Source organism: Micromys minutus (genome assembly GCF_963924665.1).
Source record: "Micromys minutus genome assembly, chromosome: 2".
NCBI classification, from domain to species: Eukaryota; Metazoa; Chordata; class Mammalia; order Rodentia; family Muridae; genus Micromys; species Micromys minutus.
In genome coordinates this window covers 101208310-101235405 of record NC_137971.1, presented here as the reverse complement: position 1 = coordinate 101235405, position 27096 = coordinate 101208310, and the positions used below count along the sequence as shown (strand labels likewise).

Here is a 27096-nt window from a genome sequence, read left to right as displayed (position 1 = left end):
TGTCTGCCTGGTAGCTGCAGAGGCCAGAAGAATCAGAAGAATCCCAAGGGACTGGAATTGTAGAACTTGTGATCCAAACATTGAGGGTGCTGGGCTATGAAACCGGGTTCTTTGCAAGAATATCAAATGCTCTTAACTACTAATCATTTCTTCAGCTCCCAAAACTTGTTTGATTCAGAACATGTTCTGAGTTTTGCGGTACTTTGCAATATAGTTCTGAAAGTTTCCATCTTTGGGAGCTGAAATGTAATTCTGGTAATTTCTAGTGCTTAAAAAGAACTTGGCTTTTACTAGTTGGCCTCGTACAAGACCCACTGTACACAGTGATTCTAAGGCTGAGCTAATTTTGGAGATCTGAGCCACTTTCATATTTGGCCTCTTACAAGGAGAAAATGAGAATTAAAAGTTTGTCAGTTGACATGTAAATACCATTAGTCATCCTAGAAACAATACTATTCTTTGTAGATCTCAGTAAAGCCTCTTTTCCTTCAGTCCACTTGTCTTAAACCCATGTCAACTAAGTTGGCACTGGTAGCTCTTTTGTCTTCCTACTTATGGTCAACACAACTTGCACCTAGCCTAGGTACCCATATTATTTTATATCCATGTACAATCTTGTACTTTGAGACAGGGTCACACTTGCCTTTATTGGCCTTGAATTCGTAAGAGATCCTGCAGCTCTGCCTCCCAACTACTGAGATTATGCATGATGTCTGGCCCATGTAATGTCTTTACCTTACCATATTTTTGTGACTTAGCCTACCAACCTATCTTTAACTATTGGTAAGTATCTTTTATCTTCCCACCTTCCCAGATGTTCTTATCTAGGGACTCTTTCTTTGTCCCCTTCCAAGTATTTGGTAGTAGCTGTCATTGGTCTTGCAACGTAAAGGTTGTGCTGTCCTGGGATGCATTTATAATTTGCTGCTAGATAGAGACTATTGATATTTAGGTTCTGGTTTGTGTTGACCTGATACCCTTGGAGGCAAGAAGGATCCCCCGAGACTGTAAATAGAAATGGGAGTGTATGCTGTGAATCAAACTGGGATCCTGTGGAAGAACAGCCAGTACTTCATAGTACTCCATTTAACTGTTGAGCCATCTCTTCAACCCTGACTTTCAGATGAACATTCTTTAAAATTGTAGTCATTTGTTCTTGGGGAAAAACTAGACAAATACAGGATATTGCTTTCATTTAAAATGTCTAGTACTGCTTCAGAATCAGTATAATACAGACTCCTTAATATGAACAAAAAACTGATTCTTAAAAAATCACTAGAGTTTAACCATATGTAATTTTTTTTTAAAATAAGGGTTACAGAAAGAGCTCAATAGTTTAAGAACACGGGCTGCTCTGGCAGAAAAATCCAAAGTCTGGGTGGCAGTGTTTACACACAGCAACTCACAACTGGCTGCAAACCTAATGCCCTTTTTTAGCCTCCTGTGGGTAGCAGGTAAACATTAAGTTTTAAGCTGTTTCTGCCTAACTCTCCAGTGATAAGCCTAACAGTGTTCATTCCATTCTTAGTTATACTACAACACTTATTTTCATGTGCTTATTTCAATCTTAACATTTATCTTAGTTAAAAAGACAAAACCAGGTTTCACACTGTACTTTTGGAGTTGCTAAATTTTATTCATTAACCAGAGTACCCTTTGGTGCTGTAACCAAAGAAATCACATGAAGAAGCCTTCTGACTCCCACCCAAAAAAATACAAGTTTTAGTACTGTTTATGTTCCATATACTTCTATAAATAGAATATATCTGGGAGTATGGCTCACAACTGGCACTCACTGCACTCATTTTAAAACACGTAAGACATACGAGTCACATTTTAAGATCACTCAAGAAATACAAAAAAAGATTGTTCATCATTCAATTTATTACATGTATGAATATTAACATCTCATCCATCTAATTCAATCAAAACCAACAAAGAAAAAAGTTAACCATGTGTTTTCATATGAACATTCTTATACAGAATCCCTGTAACTTAAAATAGAAATGTATTCATCTGCATTAAATTGACAATTTTAAAAATATTTTCTAAAAAGAAAAATCACTTTTAGTACTTAAATATATTTGTTAGTTGCTTGATGGTCTCAGTGTCCAAGTTTAAGAATAAGCGTTACTGTTTCATTACATACTTTGCAAAAGTGGACATTGTGGATGATCCTAACTGGAGATATATGTAAGCACACAGGTCCTTTTTGTTTTTTGAATCTTGCTTTTCTATTTGAGAAAAACTAAGTTTGAACTTAGCTGCTTTAAGTCCCAGGAAGCTATTAGAAAAAAGCATCATGTTAAGATTGCTGTTTAGTTCCATTCTTGCCCAATAAAAGTATAGAAACACTGTCTTTATTTGATGGTGTGCATAAATATTACACTCCATGGATAGCAAAAATATTTTTATTTATAATTTACAGTTCACAAGTGAAAATCGTACATTTGTACACATACAATTTCATTTTGTTACATTTGCACTCATCTACAGAACTTTCACACAACAAGCACCTGAAACTGTGCAGGCAGTAGGAAATGCAAATACTAAAATGTATTTATTAATAACCAAATGATAGCTGAAGGCCCTGCCACAGCTAGACAGTTTATATAGATATGTCTATATATACATAAAAATTCTTCCCCTAGATCCAACAGCAGCTTTTGTTAAAAAGAAAAAGAAAAAAAAAAAAAAAGAAAAGCATACCTTTCTCATTTTATTTAAACTGACTCAACTGTATCACTTTCTGTTTTAATTTCAGTGGGTGTTGCTACACTTTCTTCTGAACAAGCTGGTGGGGCGTCAATTTGTTCTTCCTTAACTTTGGGGCTTTCACAGGGTTCTTGCAATTCGTTTTTGACAATGTTCAACATAATGTTCAAAGGGTTTTCAACTGGTGTCTTGCTGGGAGATGGTGTACAATCAAATGAAGATGTCTACAAAATGAAAATCCCTTTAAGTACTAATGAAAGTTCAAATCATTAAGTAACAATTTTGTACAATTTCAGACAAAGGACTACCATGTTCAATTACAGTGCTTGTTTCCCACAAGCTAAAAACATTGTTCAGTTTAACACTCAGCAAGGAAGTACATTAACACTGATAACCACTAAAAGCCAAGAGAGGCTTCAGTAATAAGCTGTTATAACAGAGGGCAATCCTAGTCTAACTTTGTGAATCTTATGTGGATTTTAAATAGATTTTTTTTAAAATCCCTTCAATAAAAAATGCCCTAGAAAACTACACTAGTCTTCTGGTGACCTAAATATATACTAAGATCTATGAAACCAGTGCCATGAGTAGTCAACATGTTCCACCAGCTTAGAAAAGTCAAGGTATAGATATTATAATTTGAATTTCTAAGGCAACTAGACTAGTGTGTTACCAGTTTTATTTAAGTCATCATTTAAATTATATTATTAGAGCTGGGAAGATGACTCAGTGGATAAAATGAAAGTTTACCATGCAAGTGTAGGGCCCCGAGTTCAAAGCTCCAGAACACACATAAACTTTAGATTCATAAGAGAATCCCTGGGAAATTCTAGAACAGCTAACCTGGTATAATCATAAAAGAGACTCATGAAAGTTTAAGGACAAACACCCAGGTCTCTGACCTCCCCATGTATTTATTGTGGCACATGTGTAACTTGCATTCACATTAAAGTACAAACACAAATATTTTTATTTATTTATAGACAGTGTTGCTATGTGGTCTTGACTATCCTGGAACTCACTATGTTCTCAAATTCAAGAAATCCTCCTGCCTCTCAAGTGCTGTGACTAAAACGTCTCTTAAGTGACTAGACAATACATAAGAAAAAAAATTCTTCCCAGAGCCCTAATAGTTTATGTACATTGTGATCCTTCTCTTTAGTTCTCCACTTTTCCCTGCCTGGTGGTCCAGTAAAAGTTACAAAGATTCAAGTAAACAAAGCAAGAAATAAACATTACCATGAATTTTAATTGTTTTTTACCAGTGATAAATTGATGCACCACAGAGCCTATTTAGTACAAATATTTAATAATCTAGTAACTTTTAAAAAATTAAAATAAAATTTATTAATATGAATAAAAATATACACTATCCAAAAAGAACTTACATTTTGATAATCTTCATAACATGATGGATGGTAAATCTGAAGAAGGAAAAAAATAGCTATTACATGCATGTTCATTTATAATACATTTGGATTCTTTAATTTTTAAATCAAAGAATAATAAAAACCATTTGGCCAAAAAAGAAAAAAAAAATGAGTTTATAAACTTTTAACCTTGCCTAACTTAAAAGAGTGAAAAATAATTTCTCTTTAAACATGGCTTTGTAAATGTATAGTTTTATTTTCAAGAGAATAACAGTGCTGATTGCGAAATGCAGTACTGTTAAGACAGAAAATCTAATTGAGCCTAGCGACAGTCTTGTATGCTTAAGTATAAAACCATATGGCTGCTAGAATCCCTCTGAAGAACATTGACTATTAAAGTCCAGTATCTTTTTACTAAGCAAACCCAGAAAGGATTACGAATCATTTTCAAAAAGGTGAGTTACTCTAACAACATGATCATTAACACTTCCTTATAAGATAAAGAACTGGAAATTACCTTTCCGTCTACTCTAATAGCATTTTTTAAGTGCCATTCTTCCTCCTCTTCATCCCAGTACTGTTCAAATTGTTCTTGACAGATTTCACAACTCTAAAATAGAATCATATAAAATTAATTTATATTGTTCATTAAAATAAAAACAAGCCTTTTTGAGTAATACATTTTTAAAAATACAGAATTTTAAGGAATGTCCAATAAATATGCTTTATGGATTATTCCAGCCTTTCACAAAAAAGGTTAATAACATCTCACTATGTTAGTCATTGATGGCATCCGACCCAAACTAGTCATAAAATAGCCAAAATTGTTTTGTTTTTAAACGCTTACAAAAAAATCCTTTTATATTTGCTTACAACAAACAATGTCTCATGTACCCTAGGGTGACATCCAACTCTATATGCCAGGTGGTTCAACTCTCTTGAACCCTGAACCTCTGTGCTACCTAAGTGTTTATGATTTAAAAGGATTGGAGGAACACTGCCATAGGCAGGGAATTCAAACACCATTCTATTACCTCAACTGCTCCAGCTGGTCCAGCAGGTACACTTTGGAACTCCTTCTCTTTAGCAGCCTCCTGAGTTTTAAGGACAACCTCTTCATGAACCTTTTCAAAAAACTGGCTTTTTGCACGTTCTTCCAGATCAGCTATTTCTTCGAATTCTATCCAGTCCTTAAAAGAAATGAATTATGTTCATTTCTGTCCACATTTTTACAGCTTTGTCATAGCTGTAATCACTTTAAAGTTATGGGTAAATTTTCATATAGTATGCTCTGATGTTATTTTAATATACTTGTTTTATTTGAGCCCTATAACTAATCTTTTTTTTTTCTTTCCAACAGGATCTTAATATGTGGCCCGGCCATCAACAATGTGCTTGGCCCACTGGCAATCTTCCTTCTACCTTAGCCTCCCACACTTTAAGTTACAGACCACCAAATCAGGCAATGACTGAGATCTTAATGCTCATCTCCTATTAACTCTTAAGATACCACTAACTTCACAATTTTTCACTTTCATTTATTTTGGAACTGGTTAATAAAATGGCTAATAACGAGCATTTCTTGCTCTTGTGGGACAAGGTTTCAGTTCCACTAACATGGTAGCTTACAACCATCTGTTTGCTAACTCCAGTTCCAAGGGATACAACACTCTCATTCAGCCTCCTCAAGCACTACTCATGTAAGTGCATTTCACTTTGAAGAAGAGCTAGAAGTCCCCACAAACACTAAAGAAGAATTAGAAATTTACATGTTTTTAAAAGATGTATGGGTACAGGTGCTCCAAGGAAACTAGAGGTGTCAGATCTCATGGAGCTGGAGGTGCAGGCAAGATGCTCACACACAAGTATCTGTATTCCAGGGGTCAAGTTTATTCAGAAAGTTCATGTTAATTATTTAAGCATATACTTCCGAATATAACTGACATCTAGATAACTCAGAGGCATATGGATTACTTACTGTTAGACTGTAGTACCAACGTCTATGAGTGACTTTTCTGCTAACGTCTTTCTCAGTTCTATTTTGCCGATAATGCCAGTCCAAGTGATCTGCATAAACATCTGTCTGGGATGTCGTAAACCTCATTCCACAAGAGTAACACTGAATCCCAGTGTACAGCCGGTTTATTACACTGTCATAACGTCTATTTTATAAAAACAAAATGTTCAATTTTCACAGTGGTTAAAAACAAAATACTTAAGTTTTCTATGTCTTAATAGAAATCAAATCAGAAAGATCTTTGTAAAAATTACTGTGTTGTTGACACTTTTTACTTTAGCTTTGGTTAAGTGTGAAACACGAGCCTATTTTCTTATTTATAAATTTGCCTTGGTTACTTATTTCCTTTCCCCTAAAAATGGAGTAACAGTACAGGCTACCTAACAAAGCAATAGCAATTCAATTGCTTATTATGAAGTTATGGTCAATATAGAGAAGACATGATTAGTAGAAAGAATTGGCAAGAGATTTCACCTCCCTACAATATTGTTTTGAATAAATCATTTTAAATTTATGTATGTTTACAGGTACATATGTGTAAATGTGCACATGGGTGCAGGTACCCAAATAGTATAGAGATGTCAGATACCCGTGGACCTGATGAGGCTGCTTAGCATTCAACTCAGACTCTGGAAAAACAGTATGTGCTCTTAACCATTGAGCCACCTCTCCAGCCCCTAATGTTTACAGTTGTTCCTTGCTATCTACAAGTAGAGCATGATGGCTCACACTTGTAATCCCAATATTCAGAGTTCAGGTCAGGCTAACACATCTCCAAAAGAAGGAAGAAAATGAAAATAAACAAAAACCTAAAATAAAGGCATGAATAATTATTAGTACCTAATATTTAAACTTGAGCAGCAGATAAAGGGTAGAAGTCAAGCCACTGCTATCTAAATGATTGTCTCACAGATGAAAGTACTTTTCACAAAAGCTTGATGGTGTGAATTCAACCCCCAGAAACCACAATACAAGGAAAGAACTCCCAAACCTTGCCCTCTGACCTACACAAACAGGGTAACATGCATGTACCTGCACTCACACACAGTACAGAAACAATCCACATTAATAATAAAATTTTTTAAACATCACATACTGTTTCAATTCTTCAATTGTGAAATTAGTAAGATCTGGAACATCTTGATCTTCATTCTGATCCTCCTCCTCCTCAGGGGGAGGCTGAGCAACAGCCTCGTTTACCTCTGCAGTTGAGAAGATTCAATTTTCAATACTACATTCTGTTCTGTTCTTTACAGCAAAAAACTGGCTACAAGCATATAGAAATCTAGATAGTATTAGGTATGTTTGATATGACATTAAATGGCAAAGAAACCTAAAAACATTTCTTAAAATCTTGTTTCCTCAACATTCAGATTGTTTTTAAACACCAAATTAATAGATGAACTAGTAAAACTCAGCATATCGTATTTTATATGAAATGTTAACTAACAGTGGGCCAGGAGAATAGAATCTTTAGAAGTCATTAACATTTTCCTTACACTTGTTTTTCAAAAGATACCACAAGGTATACTAACTTATTCAAGAGTGGAACTTTAAGATAATTTATTATACCCCATAATAATAGTATTTAAGCTTGGAGTATATAAGTATACAACCATACTCACGTGTTGTAGCTGAATCAGGCTGTGACAATTTGAGAATTCCTGTTTTTAACAGTTTTGAAAACAATTCGTTTACATCCACCTGACTGAGATGATTATCAGGGTATGCCTTAGGAAGACCACCTTTTTAAAAAAAAAGTCAGTAGAATATAAAAGATTTGTATCATATTATTTCTTCAAAGTTATAGCATTCTTCAAGATATTAATATCTTTTTAATGATGGGTTTATTTAAAAAGCTCAGGTGTTCTTTTTGGCTGATATATCATTACTTGGAAAATATTCCAGGATAAATACTGACATATTTAGTAGTCCAGGATAAATAATAAAAACTGTGTGTATACACACATTATATATATATAAAACATATACTTATATATACTTATTAAATTACCAAATTTATTTTTTAAATATTTTGTTATTTAAGCTAAAAATATTTAAATATTTTAAGTTAACAAATGTATTATTTAAATTGTTTTAACTACTTACTAAACATCTAATGTATTTAAATAATTTTTATATTTGCATTTTTAAAGGGCATTACTTGTCATTTCACCTCTTGTCTAGTCACTCTCACACCAAATAAAGCAGGCTTCAAAGGACAGTGAGCCTTATCCTGCTACACATGCAGCACCGTGTCTGAGACCAGCTTCCACCTTTCTATTTCACTAGCCCTGATCTAACCACCGCAAAAAGTAGTTCTCCAAGGCTTAAGTAGTGAAGCATCTCTTTATAAAGACCAAAGACAAAGTTTTAATACTGCTGACTGCTGCTTCCTGGCATGATAAACCAGAGAAATACTTGATGAAAGGGTATGAAGCCCAAAGCACCTACCCCCTCTAATATGTGTTGAGCTGGCCTGGCAAAGGAATTTAAAACATTGCTAAGCACTGTCAACTTTACCAAAGCTTTAACAAGTTGAGTAAGACAACAAACAATCTTCTTAAACTAAACACAACCCCATTATTTTTCTGGCACTATACTAATAACTAATCTTTTAGCTCATTTGTCAGAAACAGGACAGCAGGTAGGCAGAAGAGTGCTTACCTAGCAAACTCAAAGGCCCTAGATTTGGGTTCTAGCACCATTTATTTATAAAAATAAAAAACAGTATTTTAATCAGACAGTGGTGATACATCCTGTTAATCCCCAAAAACTTAGGAAGCAGAAGCAGGCAGATCTGTTAAGAGGCTAGTCTGGTCTACCTAAGTTACAGGCTACCCAGGACTACACGGTGAGGTCCTATGTAAAAATTAAGTAATATTTTAGTGTTTACTACTGTTAACCATAACTGTCCCACTGAATGGCCGAATAAACTTGTATCCTTAATACATATATTCCCAACCCAGGAAACAAACTGTCACTCCATCTGCAACAAGGCTCTCACATGATTACATATATTTATATATAACACACCATTCTGAAAACCAGAAAAATATGTAATTCTTAAACCTTATGTCATCAACTTCAACATGACAAACTTTTTCTAAAGAATGCTATTTTATTTGTGTGTGTGTAGGTACATATGTACAAGTGCCCACAGAGGTCAGTACACATGTATGTGTGTCTGTGTGCATGTGTGTATAAGGATATGTGTACACATGTACAAGTGCCCATAGAGACCAAAGAACCTGGATCTCCCTGTCACTCAAGTTACATTTCAGGTGATTATGAGCTACCTGATGTGGGTACTGGGAAATAAACATAGGTCCTCTGCAAAAGCAGAATATATTCTTAAATTCTAAGCCATCTATATAGTCCCCAATGAATTCTTTACTCAACAAGAAAAAGTAGTTTCTAAAAAATATATATTCACGTGGCACTTAAAACTTACTTTTACATATCTCATTTTGTTTTCTTTTAAACTTTTAAGAAATTAATATTTCTTCTGAGAAGTATTGACACTACTATCTCCTTTTATTGAGGAAAAACTGGAAAGGCCCAATACTTGTTTATGCCTGACCCAGCCACAACTACACAATGGGAGTTGCTAACTAACCCTAGTTGTCCACATGTGTATTAAATTTAAAATGGCAGAATTTTAAGAACTAATTCATAAGATGTAGTTTCATGAGAACCTCCCTAGTTTATAAGTTATGAAAATTCTTTAAAATTTTGTGAAGTCAGTAACAACATTATGTTAAAAATATTATTTGTTTGGAGGGGGGTTGGTTTTTTTGGTTGCGCTTTTCTTTGGGAGATTTTTGTGTATGGTATGGATATTTGGAATGGAACTCAAGGCTTTGCGCATGCTCAGCAAATGATCAAGCTACTCTCTAACCCCAAAAGTGTGTTTCTCAAACAGCTTAGAAATGTTTTGTTCTGTTTGGCTTGCACTCAGGGCTTCATGCATGCTGGGTAAGTACTGTACTCTAATACTGAGCTGTATTATATCTCCAGGCTTATGATTTAGAAACTAAAGTATCACAGCAGTGTATACACACACTCTCTCATTCATAAATATGTACATGTACAAACACACATACATATTATATACCCAAAATATATTTCCCATTTACCCCAAAGTAAAAATGATTCTAAAATTCATTATTAGTTACAATTCACTCTAAAATAATGAAAATTCCTATCGGGAGACCTGGCTAATAAATTAGTTTTTTTCTTTTCTATTCACCCATTAAAAACTTCAAAATGAATCACTTTATGAGGTGGTATTCCCAGTATTCATGTTTACTGGATCATAATACACAGTCAAAAAGCTACAAATATCAACTAAGTTTCTGCAGTTTATAGTTTTCTTCAGCCTATCGCAATAAAATTATCATTCCTCTAGCAAACCTCAATAGATTTTCTTCCCTCCTGATTACAGTCTGTATGTCCAATCTAATTATCTCTGTCTGTAAAACAAGGTTTGCACGGCATAATGCAACACCATAAACTCAAAGGATAAAACACTTTAGCCAGATTAAATTTCTATAAATTGAACACAATCTCTTAAAAGTGTCTTTTTCTAAACCAAAAGCTAATGAACAAAGGTTGTCTTGAAAATATCACAATTCAGAAATACATACCTGGAGGATTTTGAATAAAAGCTCCAGGATTCTGTGGATGAACTGGTAAAAACTGTTGTCCTTGGCCAAATGCTACTGGCTGAGCAACACCAGTCAGAACCTTTAAGATAATGTTAATTTTAAAAACATTCTCTCTATAAATTTCTAATCACATTCTACCATAAACAAATCACATAAAAATGTCCTAAGGCCCAGGCCTGTGATAATGAAGATTTAGAAAGTGACAACTGGTACACTTCCACAAACGTTCATAGTTACTGTTTCTGAGTTATAAGGAACTGAGCCTAGGTTAAAACTTCCTTTAAATGAGGAAGGCATAAAAGAGCATTCAGGATGCAGAGGCAAGACTCTGAGTTTGAGAGTAGTGTGGTTTACTCCAAGAGTTTCAGGGCAGCCAGGGCTACACAGAGCAACCCTAGGAGGTGGGGGAGGGTACTAGGGGAGAAGGTCCGAAAGTTCACGTGTTTATGTTATACAAGTCATTTACCCTGAGGGTGCTTTTCCTTATTTCCGAAAAGAGAAGAACTGAACTGGCATCCAGAATTAAAACCTTTACATAATTACAGCTGCTAGTTAACAAAGCTCAAGCCAGAATTCCTAATCTTGAATTTTTTTCCACTCAGAAGTCTGTTTAGCCAAGTATGACGGTACCTAACTACAATCCCAGGAGTGGTAACTTGGGAACTGAGGCAAGAGGACTGCAAATTTAAGGCCATCCCAGGTTATGCTAACACATTCTGAATTATGTCTTTAAAAAAAAAAAGCAAAGAGAAAAGTATTCAGCAATGTGAACTTCAAGTAATCATCCAGCTTTGCCATCATTTTTGAATAAGGTTATAGCCAAATTCAAAAGTCATTATGTATTACCAAAAGTCATTAAATTAAAAAAAAAAAAAAACAACAACAACAACAACAAAAACCGCAAACAGCCGAGGATGGCAGCTCACAACTATAATCACAGCACTTGAGAGGTTAAGACAGGGCAACAATCTTGAGTTTGAGATGGGTGTGGGCGATACAGTTTGGTATCTGGACAGCCTGGAACAGAGATGAGGCCTTACCCACAAAAAACAAATGAGTGTGGGTCTTAAGCTATGGCTTAGTGGTGTATCATCTGCTAAGAGTCTCTTAGTTCAAGCTCCAGAATCATAAAAAGATAGACTGCAATAAAGTAATGATAACTGTAGTAGCATACAAATTTGGTATTTTGGATTTAGTTATATAAATCTTTTATTCTATTACTATTTTATATGTATAGTATCTATTATATATAATGTTATAAATCATTTATAAATCTTGTTCGTTATCCTTGTGGCTTCTCAATGGTGTAGAACACAAACACACACACAGACACACACACAAATCAATTTGATACATCACAGAAAAAAAGATTAAACAAAACACCATGGTACAGCATCTGTTAATAATGGTATCATTTCTACATAGTTGAGTCATATGGAGTTACATAGAGACTCTGTCTCAAAAACAAACAAACAAACAAACAAAAAGCTGGAGTTGGCTCAGTGGTTTAAGAGGACTGGCTGCTCTCACAAAAAACTGGGTTTGGTTCCCAGCAACCCCTTGATGGCTCACAACCATCTGTCATTCCAGTTCCAAGGAAGAATCTAATACCTCCCCTCCTGGCCTCTAGGGTATCTGCACAAACATGGTGTACATACATACATGCATGCAGGAAAACATTCATAAACATAGAATACAACAAATAAATCTTGAAAAAAAAAAGTATGCAGAACAGAGCCAAGGATGATAGACAGGCCTGTAAACTGAGCAATTACAAAGCTAAGACAGGAGAATTGGGAGTCCAAGGGCAGCCTGAGCTCCACAGTAAGCTCTAGTCAGCTTGAGTTACAAATAAGACTCTTTTAAAACAACAAAAAATGTACAAGTACATGGATGGATGACTGTACACATATGTATGACTATCACATATCAGAAGGCAGGTAGCAAGTTAACCATGTGGGCATTAATATCAAGCAACTGCATCCAACTAGAGTACCTAAAAATGTGGTGAAAATTGAAAATTAAAAGTTAAAAAAAAAAATACAACTTTATTTCTTATTCTTACTTTTAACTCAGATTTAAGGAAATTCTTGGTTTAGAAAACATTCAAAGCAAATCACTTCCCATGTTTTCTTTTAAGCACACCAGGGCTCAATAGCTGTTCACAGTATGAAGGTCATTAAAACATTCTATTAGCGTTAAAAAAACAAAGAATCCAACCAAAAAAAAAAAAAAAAAAAAAAGTGCTATAAGGCCAGCAAGACAGTTCAGTGGGGAAGGTGCTTGCCCTCAGGCCTGAAGATCCCTGGTTCCCACATGCGTAGGAGGAAGAAAAATGCTTCCCAGTTTTCCTCTGACCTCCACAAGCTCACCATGGCATGTATGTGCGACAACACAAACACACAAAAATACAGTTAAGTAAGAAACAGTTCAGTGGCAGTCAGCAGAGTGCTTGCCTATCACACACAAAGCCCTTGTTTAAATCTCCAGCACTGGGAACAATGAGCACACCTGTAGTTCCAGCACTCCACAGGTGGAGACAGGAGACAAGTTCAAAGTCACAATATAGTACAGAGTTCAATACCAGTCAAAGCTAAATGAGACCTTTTCACAAAAAAATAAAATAGGAGCTGAAAAGATGCTTCAGTTGTTAGAAGCGCCTTCTGCTCTGCTGTTCCAGTGGACCTGAACCAAGTCCCAGCAGGCATTTGAAGCAGTCCACAGGAGCTCCAGTGCCCTGCATCTGGCCTATGCTGTCACCTGGACACACTTGCAAAGACTGGCACACGTTCCATTAGAGAGAAGGAAAACTGAGACGATTCAGCATCCTGGTAGAGAAAAACTCTCATCCCACTTCCCTAACATCCAGGTGTTACATTAAGTACATTAAGAACTTATACCATAAACTACATTCTTAAAGCTTTTCCCAAATACTAAAAACAACTGTTAAAAAAAGAAAAGTTAAGTCAACCTTCAGAATTAACCTACACAGAATTTGAGAGCAGTCTAGCCTAAGTTTACTTACCTACATAAATACCACATAATTTTAGAACTAGAACAGCTTACCTGTTGAGATGTCTGAATATTTCCTACTGACATTGGTGTAGGTAAATTGCCAAAGTTTCCAAACTGAGAACTCTGAAGATTCTTTTCATCAAAATAGTGTCCAGATGCTCTGTTAATGGGATTTGGGAAATTCTGGTTTCCAGGGCCATGTGGTCCATTAAAATTTGGTCCTTGAGGTGTATCAAATATTTGTTCGTGTCTTTGGAACTGTAGTCCTTGAGATGGGACATTAAAAGCATTGCCGGGGGGATCATTATATGGGCCAGTCTGATTGAAAGTATCAATCCTTTGTGAAGGATGATTGTCAAATCTGGTTCCTTGTAGACCAAGAGGAATATCAAATCTTGATGCTTGCTGGTGTTGTGGCCCATCAAATCTTTGAGGTACACCATCAAATCTTGGTTGAACCTGCTGTCCAGGTGGCCCATCAAATCTCTGTGGACCTGGCTGACCAGTTCTTTCAAATCTAGGACCTGGCTGGCCATGTAATCCATCAAATCTTGGCAAAAGTGATGGCTGACCTGGCTGTCCATCAAACCTTAAAGAGTGACAACCTTCAAATCTAGGACCACCTTGACCCAGAGGCCCTTCAATTCTCAGGCCACCTCCTGGTACAGGACCCTCAAACCTCATTCCACCTCCTTGCTGAACTAAAGGTCCTTCAAACCTGATCCCAACCCCCGGTTGACCATGTGGTCCCTCAAACCTAAGGTTCCCACCTAGTTGATTATGTCCTTCAAATCTCAGACCTGCTACAGACTGACCATGGGGACCCTCAAACCTCATTCCAACTCCTTGCTGTAGCAAAGGGCCCTCAAATCTGATACCACCACCTGGCTGACCATGAGGCCCATCAAACCTAATTGCAGCCCCTGATGGACCATGACCCCCTTCAAATCTGAGTCCACCTACAGGCTGACCTCGAGGATTATCAAATCTAAGACTGCCCACAGGCTGTCCATGAGGTCCCTCAAACCTGAGACCACCCACAGGTTGACCACGATGTCCTTCAAACCTGAGACCACCCACAGGCTGACCGCCTGGTCCTTCAAATCGTAAACCACCTGCAGATCCCTCAAACCTCAGACTAGGTGAACCTTCAAATCGAAAACCACCTCCTCCTCCTTGACCAATTGGCCCTTCAAACCGCAGAGGTGTTCCTACTGGTCCTGGAGGACCTTCAAATCTCAAAGGACATCCACCTCCTAACTGACCTTGTGGTCCTTCAAATCTCATAGGGCCTCCTCCCCCCATTTGTCCTGGTGACCCATCAAACCGAAGAGAACCTGGTGTAGGAGGTCCATCAATTCTAGGGCTTAATTTATTAGGTCCTTCAAAAATCATCTTGGCTGGGCCATCTCTTGTCACAGATGGCCTACCAGGTCCATCAAATAATGGTCGGTCTTCAGCGAGAGCTGTAAGTCGCTGATTTGTATCAAGGCCAGCAAATCTTGATGCTGGGCCATCTACAAATGGTTTATCTGAATCTTCATATCTAGGTCGCTTAAGTGGAAATCGATCATTGAATGGCGATCTCTGCTCCTCTCGTACACCTTTCAAAAAGAAAAATACACATTTTCACTAATATGAATATACATCCACTTATCTTATTTCTTATAGTTTCTAAAACTTATCCAAAGATATATTATCTCGCTATATTAGTGGGTAGGGAAGAAACAGACAGCAACAGTAAGTTTAGAAGATGCTCTTTTGATTCAGATATACCTAGGATTAAAAAATTCCCATTGTGTCAAGGTACTTGTCATTTTACTTTGAGACAAAATTACTTGACATCTCTAGTTTTGTTTCCTATTTGTAAAACTAGAGTAATACATATTTCCTTGGATTTGTGGATTTAATAAAATAAAAAAAAAAAAAAGTGAAGTCCTTAATATAACTGACCTTATAAATTATTAACTAGGTCCCTTCCCTTTCCATGGGCAAAGGCAACAAGACAGAAACACACACACACATACACACACACAAAGGTAGTCTGAACAGTGATAAAATCCAGCCCCACTTAGCTTGTTCCTTTTCCCTTCACTGCTGTGTGATTCAATAGGCATAATCTCATTTAGCTTTTTCTACCTTTAGCAGAGACTTGCTCGTCATGTCTTCTCCGGCCCTCATGGGGTGAAAGATTCTCAGCATAAGTACGACTCCCAGATACAGGAGAAAGACGTCTTGCTCTTTCACTAAATTGTTCTTTTCTGTCAAACTGTGCTCCACTATTCCTACTTGCATGTTTACTTTTGGATGGCTCACATTCTATTCCAGACAACAAGGCATCAGTCAAAGGGTAGTCAAATATATCAGGATCTAAGAGATCAAGTCTTGGAAATGAATGCTGAACCTGTGTCCTTTTCAGTTTTGCTTTATGTTCATAGTAGGTTAATTCAGCATCAGATAAGAGAGGTTTCTTTTTTAATCCACCTTTATTTTCTTCTTTAGGACTATCCCGTACATTGCATCTATGTTTACCTTCTTGATACTGAAATAGCTGTCGAATTTGATGCACAACAACAAGGAACTCATCCTGTGTAATTTCACCAGATGCTAAACGTTCACTCGTCTGCATGGGAATGATAAAACAAAATTAAGTATTTTAAATATAAGAAATACAAAAAAAAACTGAATAAAAAAATAACTACATGAAATTAATGATAATCACTACCTTTTGAAGTAATTCTCTTTTGCTTGCAAGAGTTAACTCTTTAGGAATTTGAAGATTGGCATCTACACTTAATCGATGCTGCTGCTTTGGAGCTCGAGGTGACAAGATTCCTTTAGTGCTTGACCAGCTCTCCCTATGCCTAAGATGAGGAGGCTTACTATGTTCATCACCCTGTTGTAAGCTGAAACCACAAAAGTAGTATTATGTCAAAACATTTATTTAAAAAATAAAACTCCCAGGCTGTACTTAAGGATCTGATTAAATAAAATAAGAACATAAATTTTTTTTCTGAAAATTCTGATAAAAACAAGCCAAATAGAGCACAAATTCTGATTCTTAAGAGTTTAAAGATTTGATTCAGGGGAAAAAAGAAAGGTTATCTAGATTTGATACTAGGTTTGACCCCTAGCAGCAGTACTACCAGCACACACACATAGAAAGTAAAATAAAGAAAACAAGATGATAGATAGAATCATGAATTCAAAGACAGAGTAGGCTAGCTAGCATATTCCAGGCCGAGTGGGACTATAAAGCTAGACCCCGTCAAAAAAAAACACTAATAACTAAAACAAAAAACAAGCAACTGTGATTTTTGCATATAAACATACAATACCTCATGAAGATGTGGAACCTTTCTAAACTTTCATTTCATGTCTCTAATGAAACAAGAGTATTTAACTGGTTGTTTTAACAACTACAAAGATTAAGTATAACATCCAATTAATATCTAAATTAACACTACCCTTTAACTGCATAAAGTCAAGAATGAACGATCACACCTATAATCCCAGCATTCAGGAGGCTAAAGTAGTAAGACTGTCACTACTTACTTAAGTGAGTTCAGGCTAGCATGACATATGCTTGATTGAGCCTTGTCTTAGTAAACATCAAAATAAAAATCACACATTTAGTATTTTAACAAAAACATCAACAACATACCTTTTATTTTCTTCCCAACCAGATTTCCATCTTTTGGCAGACTTAGAGCTTTGCCAATTCTCTATATTCTCCTTTGGGTCACCACCTGATTTCATAGAATGTTGACCTGCAATTTCTTGAGGCCGGTCCTCATCCATCTTTTTCAGTCGTCTGGGATCTCGAACATCCTGCTTAGCACTTCTCTTAATATTTCTTTCTTCCCTGGAAGGTGGTGGAAATTCATCCATATGGGACTGTTTAAGTCCTGACTGACGCATCTTTCCAGCTTTGGGTGCCAAAGTGGGAGACATACTTCTTTGCCTTCGTTTGGGCGACCGTCTATCTCTTCTCTTTGGGGAATGTACAATTGGTGACCGAGACTTAGGTGACCTTGATCTTGATCTCTTTCTAGTACTTGATCTCCCTGGTTTTGTCCCCTGTTTTTCCAATTCTTCTGTAACCATGTCTTGTTTTTGGACAATTCCATTTATTATTTTACTTCTACTTCCAATCAATCTGTGTTCAGATGACTTCATGTGCTCATCTTTATCCTTCTTCTCTGCAGTTTTTCTCTTTTCTTTTACATCTTCATCTTTGCCCTCAGCTTTATCCTGAAGATGCTTCTTTAATCGTGGATCTCTCTTGTTCATATCAGACAACCTCATACTTTCAGATTCTTGATTTTTCAAGTCTTTTGTGTGGGATAATTTGTTTTTCAAAGGTGACGGTGATTTAGATTTAGATTTAGATTTAGAATCTAACTGGTCAAGTTCTTTCTTGGTTATTCTTTCACCTGATTTACTTTTTTCTTGCTTGGATGAGTTTAGTTTTTCAGAGGGTACAGTCTTACTTGTTTTAATATCAGACTGGTTTATTGTGTTCATTACAAATTCTTTCCTATGACTTTGCTCTTTGCCATGGGAAGAATGTTGGCTCATCCTGTTAAGACGGGGATCCCGGTTAGTTCCTTTCAAGTCTTGCATTTGTAAGGACGGACCAACTCGGCTTTTGTCAGGTTGTACAGGGACCTGATGGGGAGTTTTAACAGCCATAGTGGGAATTTGTGGAACATGTAATTTAGATGGTGCTGATCCTGGACCCAAGTTGGCTGTCTCCTGCTGAACACTCAGAGATACTGCCTGAAATACAAAATGTTCATTTTAAAACCATAACCCATGGAGACTGTTTCATTTCTTTGTCATTATATAGACTGTATTAGAACACTTCCAAATATCCATTTGCTCAACACTGAATTAATAATACACTTCTGGGGTGGGGAAGGGGGCAAAAAAAAAAAAAAACCTTGGCAGAGGTCTGCCTGTCTCTTAGCTCCCAGTGCTAGAATTAAAGACATTTATCACCAAGCATAGCAATATTCTATTTCTATATGAATATAATAAAGAGTCCAAGGATATAAATGATCTTATTTCTTACCAGCCCTTTATATTTTAGAATATAATTTCTAATACAATGAAAAAAATAATTCCTCAAAATATCCATGATTCTAAACCAGACTGTAGCTCAAAACAGTAAATGACTAAACCACAACTGCTCTGCACAAGACATAGAATGATTCTAACTAAACTGTGTCATAAAATACTTCCTCTCAAAATGTTAATGAGCTTATAAAATCCTGTCTTCCTACACCTCAATCTCAAACTTAGATGCTAAATAAAAACTAGTCTTTCTTGAGTACAAATACATACACTCTTGGTTTCTTTATATTTTTGATGACTTCTGTAAACATTTAAAAAACCTGATTTGTTCATGATTATTATTTAAAGACATTCACCTCACTACACTATCTTAGAACTGGAATTTTAAAACCATATTTAAAACAATAGTAAAAGCAAAACTATAGTGCTAACCTGGTAAAAGTAGTAATTTTTTTTCCTAGTGTTTTGAGACATGCTGCCTCAAACTTGCTATGTAACTGAAGAGGGCCTTGAACTTCTGATTCTCCTGCCTCCTAGTCCAACTACTAGGACTACAGACTTGTACCATCAAACCTGGTTCTATGTGGTAACAGGGATCCCAGTACTGATCCTAATACAAATGTGTATACATATATACACACATACACTATATATATATATATATATGCATATATATTACACAAGCACACATACAATACACACATTTGTGTTCTAAAAGCACACGTACAATACACACATTTGTATTCTAAGACAGCAACCTAGTAGAACATATTGAGAAAAGAAAAAAAAGCACACCATTCATAATCAAGTGTTTTAAAATAAGGATAATAAAAGTCTGGCTTAATCAGTATCATCATTTTTTAATTAAGTAAAAGTAGGGAAGAAAAACAAATCAATAATGTTCAAAAACAAAATAACTATTTCCCTATGAGAGCATAGTTAAAGATTTAAACAGCCAATTTTCCCTACTCACCAGTTGTGCCTTAGCTTGTTCTAACTCAAGCTCCAGCTTCTTCTGCTGAAGTTCTAACAACTGTTTTTGTTTTGCCAGTAACTGTTGTCTTATTAGTTGTTCTTGGGTGAGATTCTTTTGTATGTCAGGTACAATGGGAGGAGTGGAGGTATTGGGGGAACTGACCACTGCGCCAGGTGTTGAAGGCTCATCAGGCTGTTAAAAAAAAAAAAAAACTCTTTTAAGCAAAACATTTAGAACTACCAAAGGTCAACCAATAGTTACCAACCTTACCTTACTATTATCCATAGTCACAAATACCCAATTCAAAGGTTCACAAAAAAATGCTTAAGGATTGAAAATGCCAAATGTTATATAAGAAATTTGTTGATTCATGTACACATTTATTACTTTTTCAATTTAAACTGATTCTAGATTTTTGCTTTTTGCAAAGTTTACATGTTAACACTTGATAGTCAAATTGTACTACCATATACATCGTTCATATAAAAACTTACCGATTTATTTAAAAATTTGGGATTCACATGGATGCTAGATGTATTCACATTAGGAGGCAGAGGTTTAATAGGCCAAGCAGGATCTAATGAATTGACTCTGACATCCAAGGCATAAAGTTTCTTCAAAGGGAATATTTCATCCCATGTGGAACGTAATTTAAATAAACTTTTTCTAGTATTTTCATCCACCTAGAACAACAGAATAATTCTCTGGCTTGTTAAGTTACTATAGAATATTATAAATTTTAAGTATAAAGCTACTTGCTAACTCACATATCATCCATTTGTACATAAATATCACAAAAACTTACTAAAAGCATGTTTAATCACTAAAGTTAATAAATTTAGTTCTCAAAAGAAATCAGAAAAGTAGTTATTTCCTAGACTTCAAGCAGTAACCAGGTAACTTTTTATCTTTTTAAAGCACAAGTCTCTACGTTTTAGGGCTTGATATAAATAAAATTCCTAATAAACTCACTGGATGAAAACATAAAGCCAGAAATTGGTTTACCTGATGGTTAATTCTTTTTTAAGTGACTTGCTAGTAACAGTTAAAAAGAGAAAATTATCTTAGCAACCAAATGCAATATACTGTGACTATTATCTCTGAACTATTACTTTGGATACAGAAGACACCCTCATAATTTTAATTCACAAAATCCTAGGCAAAAATGGGCATTATATATCTTGCCTGTTCACATTATTATGTATGTAATAAGATTTTTAGAAAACAAAAAAAATCCAGTACTTAGTAAGACAAATTTTTAACTTTAACCCTTTATCTATATTTGTGTTTTTAAAGAATGTTTATAATATCACTTTTATTAACAGTAATAAATCTAGATTTAGTAAAAGTATGATACCAAACACCCAAATAATTGAAGCATACTGAAATTTAAATCAGATTGTTCCCCTGAGTACTTATTAAAAAGTGGGCTGTCCTTATCCTCCAGTAACTAGTATTTAGCGAAGATGTACAAATAATCTTATCGCTGACACTTTTTAATATCTGAAATATATACAGCTTTCCAAACCACTCCTCTATAGACTATTTCTTTTCTACCCACTTAAATAACCCTACTACCCAACTCTACCACTCAAGACAGCTGGTACATCCTATAACATCAACTACGGTGTTAGTAATCTTTAAAATAAATATATTCAAGGGCCCTATTGCTCAGTGTGAATTATTTTAGAAAACACCTCCTGCTAACCAAACAAACTAGTTACAATGTCACAATGTAAAATCCCTAGCTATGAACACTGACAAGCATTTCTCCCAAGCACTACAGAGGAATTAAAGTATTTCCAGAGTAGCTTAAATCAATTGTCTAGTTCACCATTCACACAGCCCTGTAACTTTAACAAGGTTAGCAACTCTTAATGACATTTGGGGCACAAGAGGATCATGCTTCCCACTCCCCAACACTAGTTACTTAAACTACAAAACTAGGCACTATGGAAGCTAACTTTTTGTCCATATTCTACAAATAACTTTGCATAATCAATACATTTCAACAATACACAATTATAAAAGGATATATTCAAATCTTGAATGGATTCAACAGCATTTTAATACTTTAACATAGAAAAAAAACACACTAGCATTTGCCGCTTTCCTTCAAAAGGTACTTTACAGTAAATGTCCAAAATAATGGAACATTCCACCACCCAAGAAAACCCAACACAAGACAAGTATTTATTTAATCTGGAACACATCTAAAACTTTTTCAAATGTTTCTAAATATATATACCTTTTCAAACACACAAATAAATGTTGCAACTAGATTTTTAGTAAAGGCAGTGAGATACTCTCTTCCAACATTTTTCACGATAGAATCCATAAGGTACATAACTGGAAGCTTCTCTGAGGAAGGAGCCTGAAGTATAAAAAAGAAACTGAGAAGTTTAGTATAGTGAAACCAAGTGTTTATAAACCTACAATACAGACCTCTAGTTTTGTTGGTACAAAACGCTTTTGATGTTAATTTTATAAGCCTTTAAGTGTTCAAAAGTACTTGTTTCTTACAATATTTTAATTGTGCATAAAAAAACAGCTCAGAATTATCAAGAGGAAAAATCATTATCTCTGGTACTTAATACTCAACACAAATTTGTGTGCATTTGGCAAAAAGTGTTCAAAGTGACAATAAAAGGAGAGGAAAAAAAATTTTCATAGTCCAAGTGTCTGCTTGGAAGTCTGTGTTTATGTTGCACCTTCAATCAATCAAGTACTCTGGTAGATACCCTGGTTTCACTGGATAATTTTGTATGCTAAGGTCTATGAAGCTTTGTTGTTACCTAGAAAAATCATGAATACTTTTCTATAATCCAAACAAACTTAAACACACTTCACATAAGAAGTCAATGGCAAGACGCTTAAACCTTGCACATGAACACGAAGAACTGCAAGCTTGTTACTGATACAAGAAAAACTGGATAGAGGAGCCGCTGAGTCATGTAAGTCATGTTCAACTGGACTGGAAACCTGGATGTCCTGAAGATTTTCTTCACAGCATGGATTGTCGTCGAAATATTTCTCCTCTTACATGCACAAACCAAGGATTCTAAATTTGTGCTGAGCCAGTGTGGAGATGCTGATAAAGGTACCAGCCCTTCTAGGGTAAAGTTGCCCCAGTTGTCAAAGCCTACCCACCACTGGCTTTTAGAAGGTACAGCAAGCTTCCAGAAAGCATCAGCAGGTTCACAGACTTGTTGAGGAGCACTAACACACATGCCACATAAGCTGTTAACTGACTCCACAGGAATACCCATGATTTAAGAAAACAAAACTCAGGCGAACCCCGCCCCCAATTACCCACCCCATGTGTATATGAATCTAACTGAATGAACACTTACCCATAGCTACCTGTAGCTAGGGTAGGCTCACACTTCTGGGGTATGTAATGCCATACTTCACAAAACAAATTGCCCTGACAAGTGTGTGGAAATGCTCTTGCTTCTGTTATCACCTTTACAACCAAAGTTGTCTAAAACATTTGAGTAATTCTGTATTAAAAAAACATGTGCTAATAAAGGGTTCACAAAGCTACTGTGTAGGGGCAAATTATTAAGTACCAACATGTCAAATGTTTTATTGGTGTCTTCACCTTATCATGTCTTGTTTTTGTACTTAAATAGGCTCTTTTAACACCACAATCTGTTTAATAGGCTAATGTTTTATTGTACAAGTGAAGTCCTTCTATTTAATAACCTTTCCCCTGTTATGAGAAGGCTGAAATTAGGTGAGTCCATTAGTTTAGTATTGCTGAGATGCTAAAGAGTAAGGACACAAACATACACTCCCAGAAGCATTAAACCAAGCCAGTTGCTACCAAATAATGGCAAACCTCCCCTCACCCCCAACCCAGATTAGATTCGTTCCCCAAAGTGACCTTTACATCTTCCACTTAGTCTGGCTTTACAAAAATAACCAGGAAGCATGTGCCCAAAAATTGAGCTCACTTTTACCAGAAAATAGTCCACTTATTTTCACCACTTTGTGTAACAAAATACACAAATACAAGTTTTATGTGGTCAATAGTCTCCAAGGTCTTGTAGATCCATTTTAAAACCATCAAGAAGCTGTCTCCTTTGGCAATCTGAGCTGCTAAACATTAGGTGCTGTGAATACCAATACCCAAAATAGTTTGAAAACTTTTGTTCTTACAAATCCAAGTGCTGTTCGTTTTTTTTTTTTTTTTAAGGTATTTAATGTTAAGTCTTCAACAAGGAAAAAAGGTACATTTCCTCTGCCAACATGTATGTGGTTATCAACAAAAAGTTGAGTATGAAGAGCACTTCCTTCTTAAACCTCATACTTTTAAAAAACAGCTGTTTTACAAGCATTCAATAGAAAAAGGTGAAGACTTGTTTTAGCTGTCAAAATGAACATGATAAATTTTCTGAGCCCTTAAGAAAAAAACAAAAACCTTTTTCCCCTCTTTACATTAAGGTTTGAAAGGACCACGAGAAACCGTGTATCTTGTGAACTGATTTACCCAAAATAGTGGATGGACCTAAAGAAGAATGAACCCAAGTCACTTAAAGACTTTTGTTTAAAACACACAACCACATAAGTAAAAATCCTTGGAAACAGATTCTACACCTTACAAAGGTAAATAAAAAAGACAAATACATATTTTATATGTTTTATTCACAAATTTTATAATACCAGTCACACATTTCAAAACCATTTATTAGAGTCAGACCACTCAGTTGTACACTAGACAGAAACCGTCTCTAAACAATATATTGGTGGTTGTTGTTAAAAGTGGCCTTTTAAAAGGGGTTCACTCTGCTAAAAGGAGGCTCATCCTGATAACTGCAATCACTAACAACTAGAGAAAAAAAAAAAAAAAACTAAACCTTAAGTACAAGCTCGAAAAGTAACTTAAAACGTATTAGTTGGGAAGCGGTTAAGACTCAATATAAAACTAAGTTTAACAGTAACTTTACTTAAATGACATATCGCTCCCACATGAATCCACAGAAGAGGAAGACCAGAGGGAAAACAGAAGGTAGCAAAGGACCGCTTCGGTCAAGGGGTTAAGAAAAGCAAGCCTTCACTATCAGGGAAGGGAGAAAACGAGAATAGGAAAAGGAGGGACTGAAATTTTCAAAGAAACTCAAAGTATTTTTTACCCACTGGGCCAATTTCTCCACCTACAGGTTGGATAAGATCTCCTCACACACACCCAAACCCCACCCTCAGCCCAATTTCTCTACCATTGGGGCAAAATCAGACCCTCTGAGAGGAGAATAAAAGTTTGCTCTAACAGCCCCCACCCCAAAATGGGGTTGACGGGTGTGAGCAGCTGCCTGGCTGGCAGGGAATGGTTTCTCCTCTCTTCCCTTTCGCATCATGTGCTTTGCAGGCGCCATGTTGAACTAACAGGCCGCTGCTCCACTCGGGGCCAATTCCCTATACCCAACCCGCCGACAGCTCGCTCCCAGGTCCCCCTTCACCTCCTTCCAACCCACAGAGCACAATTCCCCAAAAAGGACACTAAGGGGAAAGCCCCTCCCCACCTTCCCAAGGGCTTAAGATGGTTTGTTTTTAACTCTTTCGCTCCCAAAACACAAACTGTCTCTAAGTATTCCCCCATTCGAAAGGGCTGTCCCTGATGCGTGCGAGCGTGGGGACGTACTCAGAGGTGGCCTAAATAGGGAGTTGGTGAGCGGAAATGGGGCTCCACCCTGCATCCTCCCCGCTCCCTCCCCGAAAGAGGCCCACGCTCCCAGCCGGGGCCAAAGACCAAGCCCGAGTCGGGGGTGGGGGGTTGGAGAGGAGGAACTCCGTCCCCCTTCGGATGGAAGCGAGACCTGGGATGAGGCTGACACTAAAATCAAGGAGTATTAGAAGAATAGGAGGCTGCGGGGTGTATAAAAACCTTGGCGGTTTGGGCCTCGATGAGAGAGACGATCTCCTTGGCGAAGGGCAGGTTCTCCTCGGCTAGAATGGTCAGCATATTGATGTGCGGTTTGCTATTGAAGGTCAGGTCTTCCAGCGACGACTGATAATCTCGACAGGCGTCCTCCCGGGCCCCCGCAGCCCCGGCCTCGGCGGGCGTCTGCTCTGACATTGCGCCGCGGCCCCCCTCCGAGGTCCGCCGCCGCCGAAGCTGAAGCCGCTCGACACCCCGCCTCCCTTCCGACGCCTCGGCCTCGCTCCTCGGGTCTCCGGCGGCTGCGGCTTCACCACATGCTGACCGCGGAGGGGGGATGGGGGACGACCCAGGGGGAACCTCGGGGAAGAAACGCCGCAGCCTCACGGGGAATCTGCGTCCACTTCCAGCCGCCGCCGGGGCTTCTTTCTCCACAGATACAAAATGGCGGCGGCAGTGGCGGCTCCAGCTCCGAAAATGTCTGTGTTCCCAACCGCTGCGTCGTGCGAAATGAACTAGGGGAGGGGAAATGTGCGGTAAAGGGGCGGGGCCGTTGGAAACACCAGGCGGGATTGGCTGGCCCGCGCGTGTCACAGGCCCCGCCCCCGGCTCTTCCGCAAGACGTCCAAGCGCCGCCTTCTTCCCCGGCCGAGACTCGGCTTTCGCAACACCTCCTACTCGAAGGCGCCGAGCAAAAGACGGTCGGTTCTCATTGGCCAATTCGTAAGGGACTGTTCGGTCATTTGTTACCATAACAACCCATCCAGGCAAGCCAGTAGAAGACGGCGGATCCCGTGGACTGGCCCAACCAGTTCATGGAAGCTGCACCAGGTCCCTTCTGTTCCTCCTTTGCACTCCTCCAACCACGGGGCGGCTCCGTCCATCGTCTCCTCCCGGTGCGGGCGGGGTTGGCGTGAGCTGGAGGAGCGAAGGCCTCCACTGGAGGTCTCAGGTGCTCCCGGGAGCCTGGGCGGGGCTCGCCGGCCAAGCTGCCCCTCAGCCATTAAGGCGGGGGCGGAGATGCCTGGCCTACCCGGAACCCAGACTGGAGTAACTCCTGCAAACTGCCACAGTCGTAAAAGCACCTACACGGGCTTGCAGGAGTCGAGTCTCCAGGAAAACGCTTTTATTAAGGGGCGCTGTGTGAGAGAGGTGTTCCCAAAGGAGTTGGAGATCTTTTGAAGTCTCATTTCTGGACGAGTATTTACAATAGTAACAGCAAACCCTGAGCCTAATAGCACTCACCTCTTCAATTGGCTACACTTCCAAGTGACCTTAGAATACAGATACACAATATCTGAGCCATGCTTGATGGCTCTGGCCTTGAACCTCACCCCTCAGGAGGCCGAGGAAGGTGGATGTCTTGGAATCCA

At 37.5% G+C, this 27096-nt stretch overlaps 1 protein-coding gene across 2 annotated transcripts; it reads right to left on the bottom strand.

Annotated features, from left to right (window-relative positions):
• Positions 1 to 1712: 1712 nt before the first annotated feature.
• On the bottom strand, positions 1713 to 26199 carry PCF11 (PCF11 cleavage and polyadenylation factor subunit). 2 transcript variants are annotated; one of them, XM_080913543.1, is made up of 16 exons: positions 25730 to 26199; positions 22091 to 22216; positions 20337 to 20525; positions 19840 to 20034; positions 17452 to 18569; positions 16513 to 16693; positions 15927 to 16410; positions 13839 to 15391; positions 10752 to 10851; positions 7728 to 7847; positions 7199 to 7304; positions 6064 to 6247; positions 5120 to 5275; positions 4603 to 4695; positions 4104 to 4139; positions 1713 to 2939 (listed from the first exon to the last, which is right to left on the bottom strand). In XM_080913543.1, the coding sequence occupies exons 1-16, from the start codon at positions 25919 to 25921 to the stop codon at positions 2724 to 2726; spliced, it is 5049 nt and encodes a 1682-aa protein (XP_080769669.1). In that variant the 5' UTR covers positions 25922 to 26199; the 3' UTR covers positions 1713 to 2723. The 2 variants fall into 2 exon arrangements, with proteins under 2 accessions (XP_080769669.1, XP_080769670.1); XM_080913544.1 differs by having other exon boundaries at positions 16320 to 16410.
• Between the last annotated feature and the right edge of the window lie 897 nt (positions 26200 to 27096).

Excerpts from the sequence above, each read along its gene's own strand:
- PCF11 (XM_080913543.1), bottom strand. The coding sequence starts at position 25,921 with ATGTCAGAGCAGACGCCCGCCGAGGCCGGGGCTGCGGGGGCCCGGGAG. Across the intron at positions 15,392-15,926 it reads CGAGCAAGTCTCTGCTAAAG|GTGTACGAGAGGAGCAGAGA; the intron begins GTAGAAAAAGCT and ends TCTTTTTGAAAG. Across the intron at positions 4,140-4,602 it reads CTATTAGAGTAGACGGAAAG|ATTTACCATCCATCATGTTA; the intron begins GTAATTTCCAGT and ends TTCCTTCTTCAG.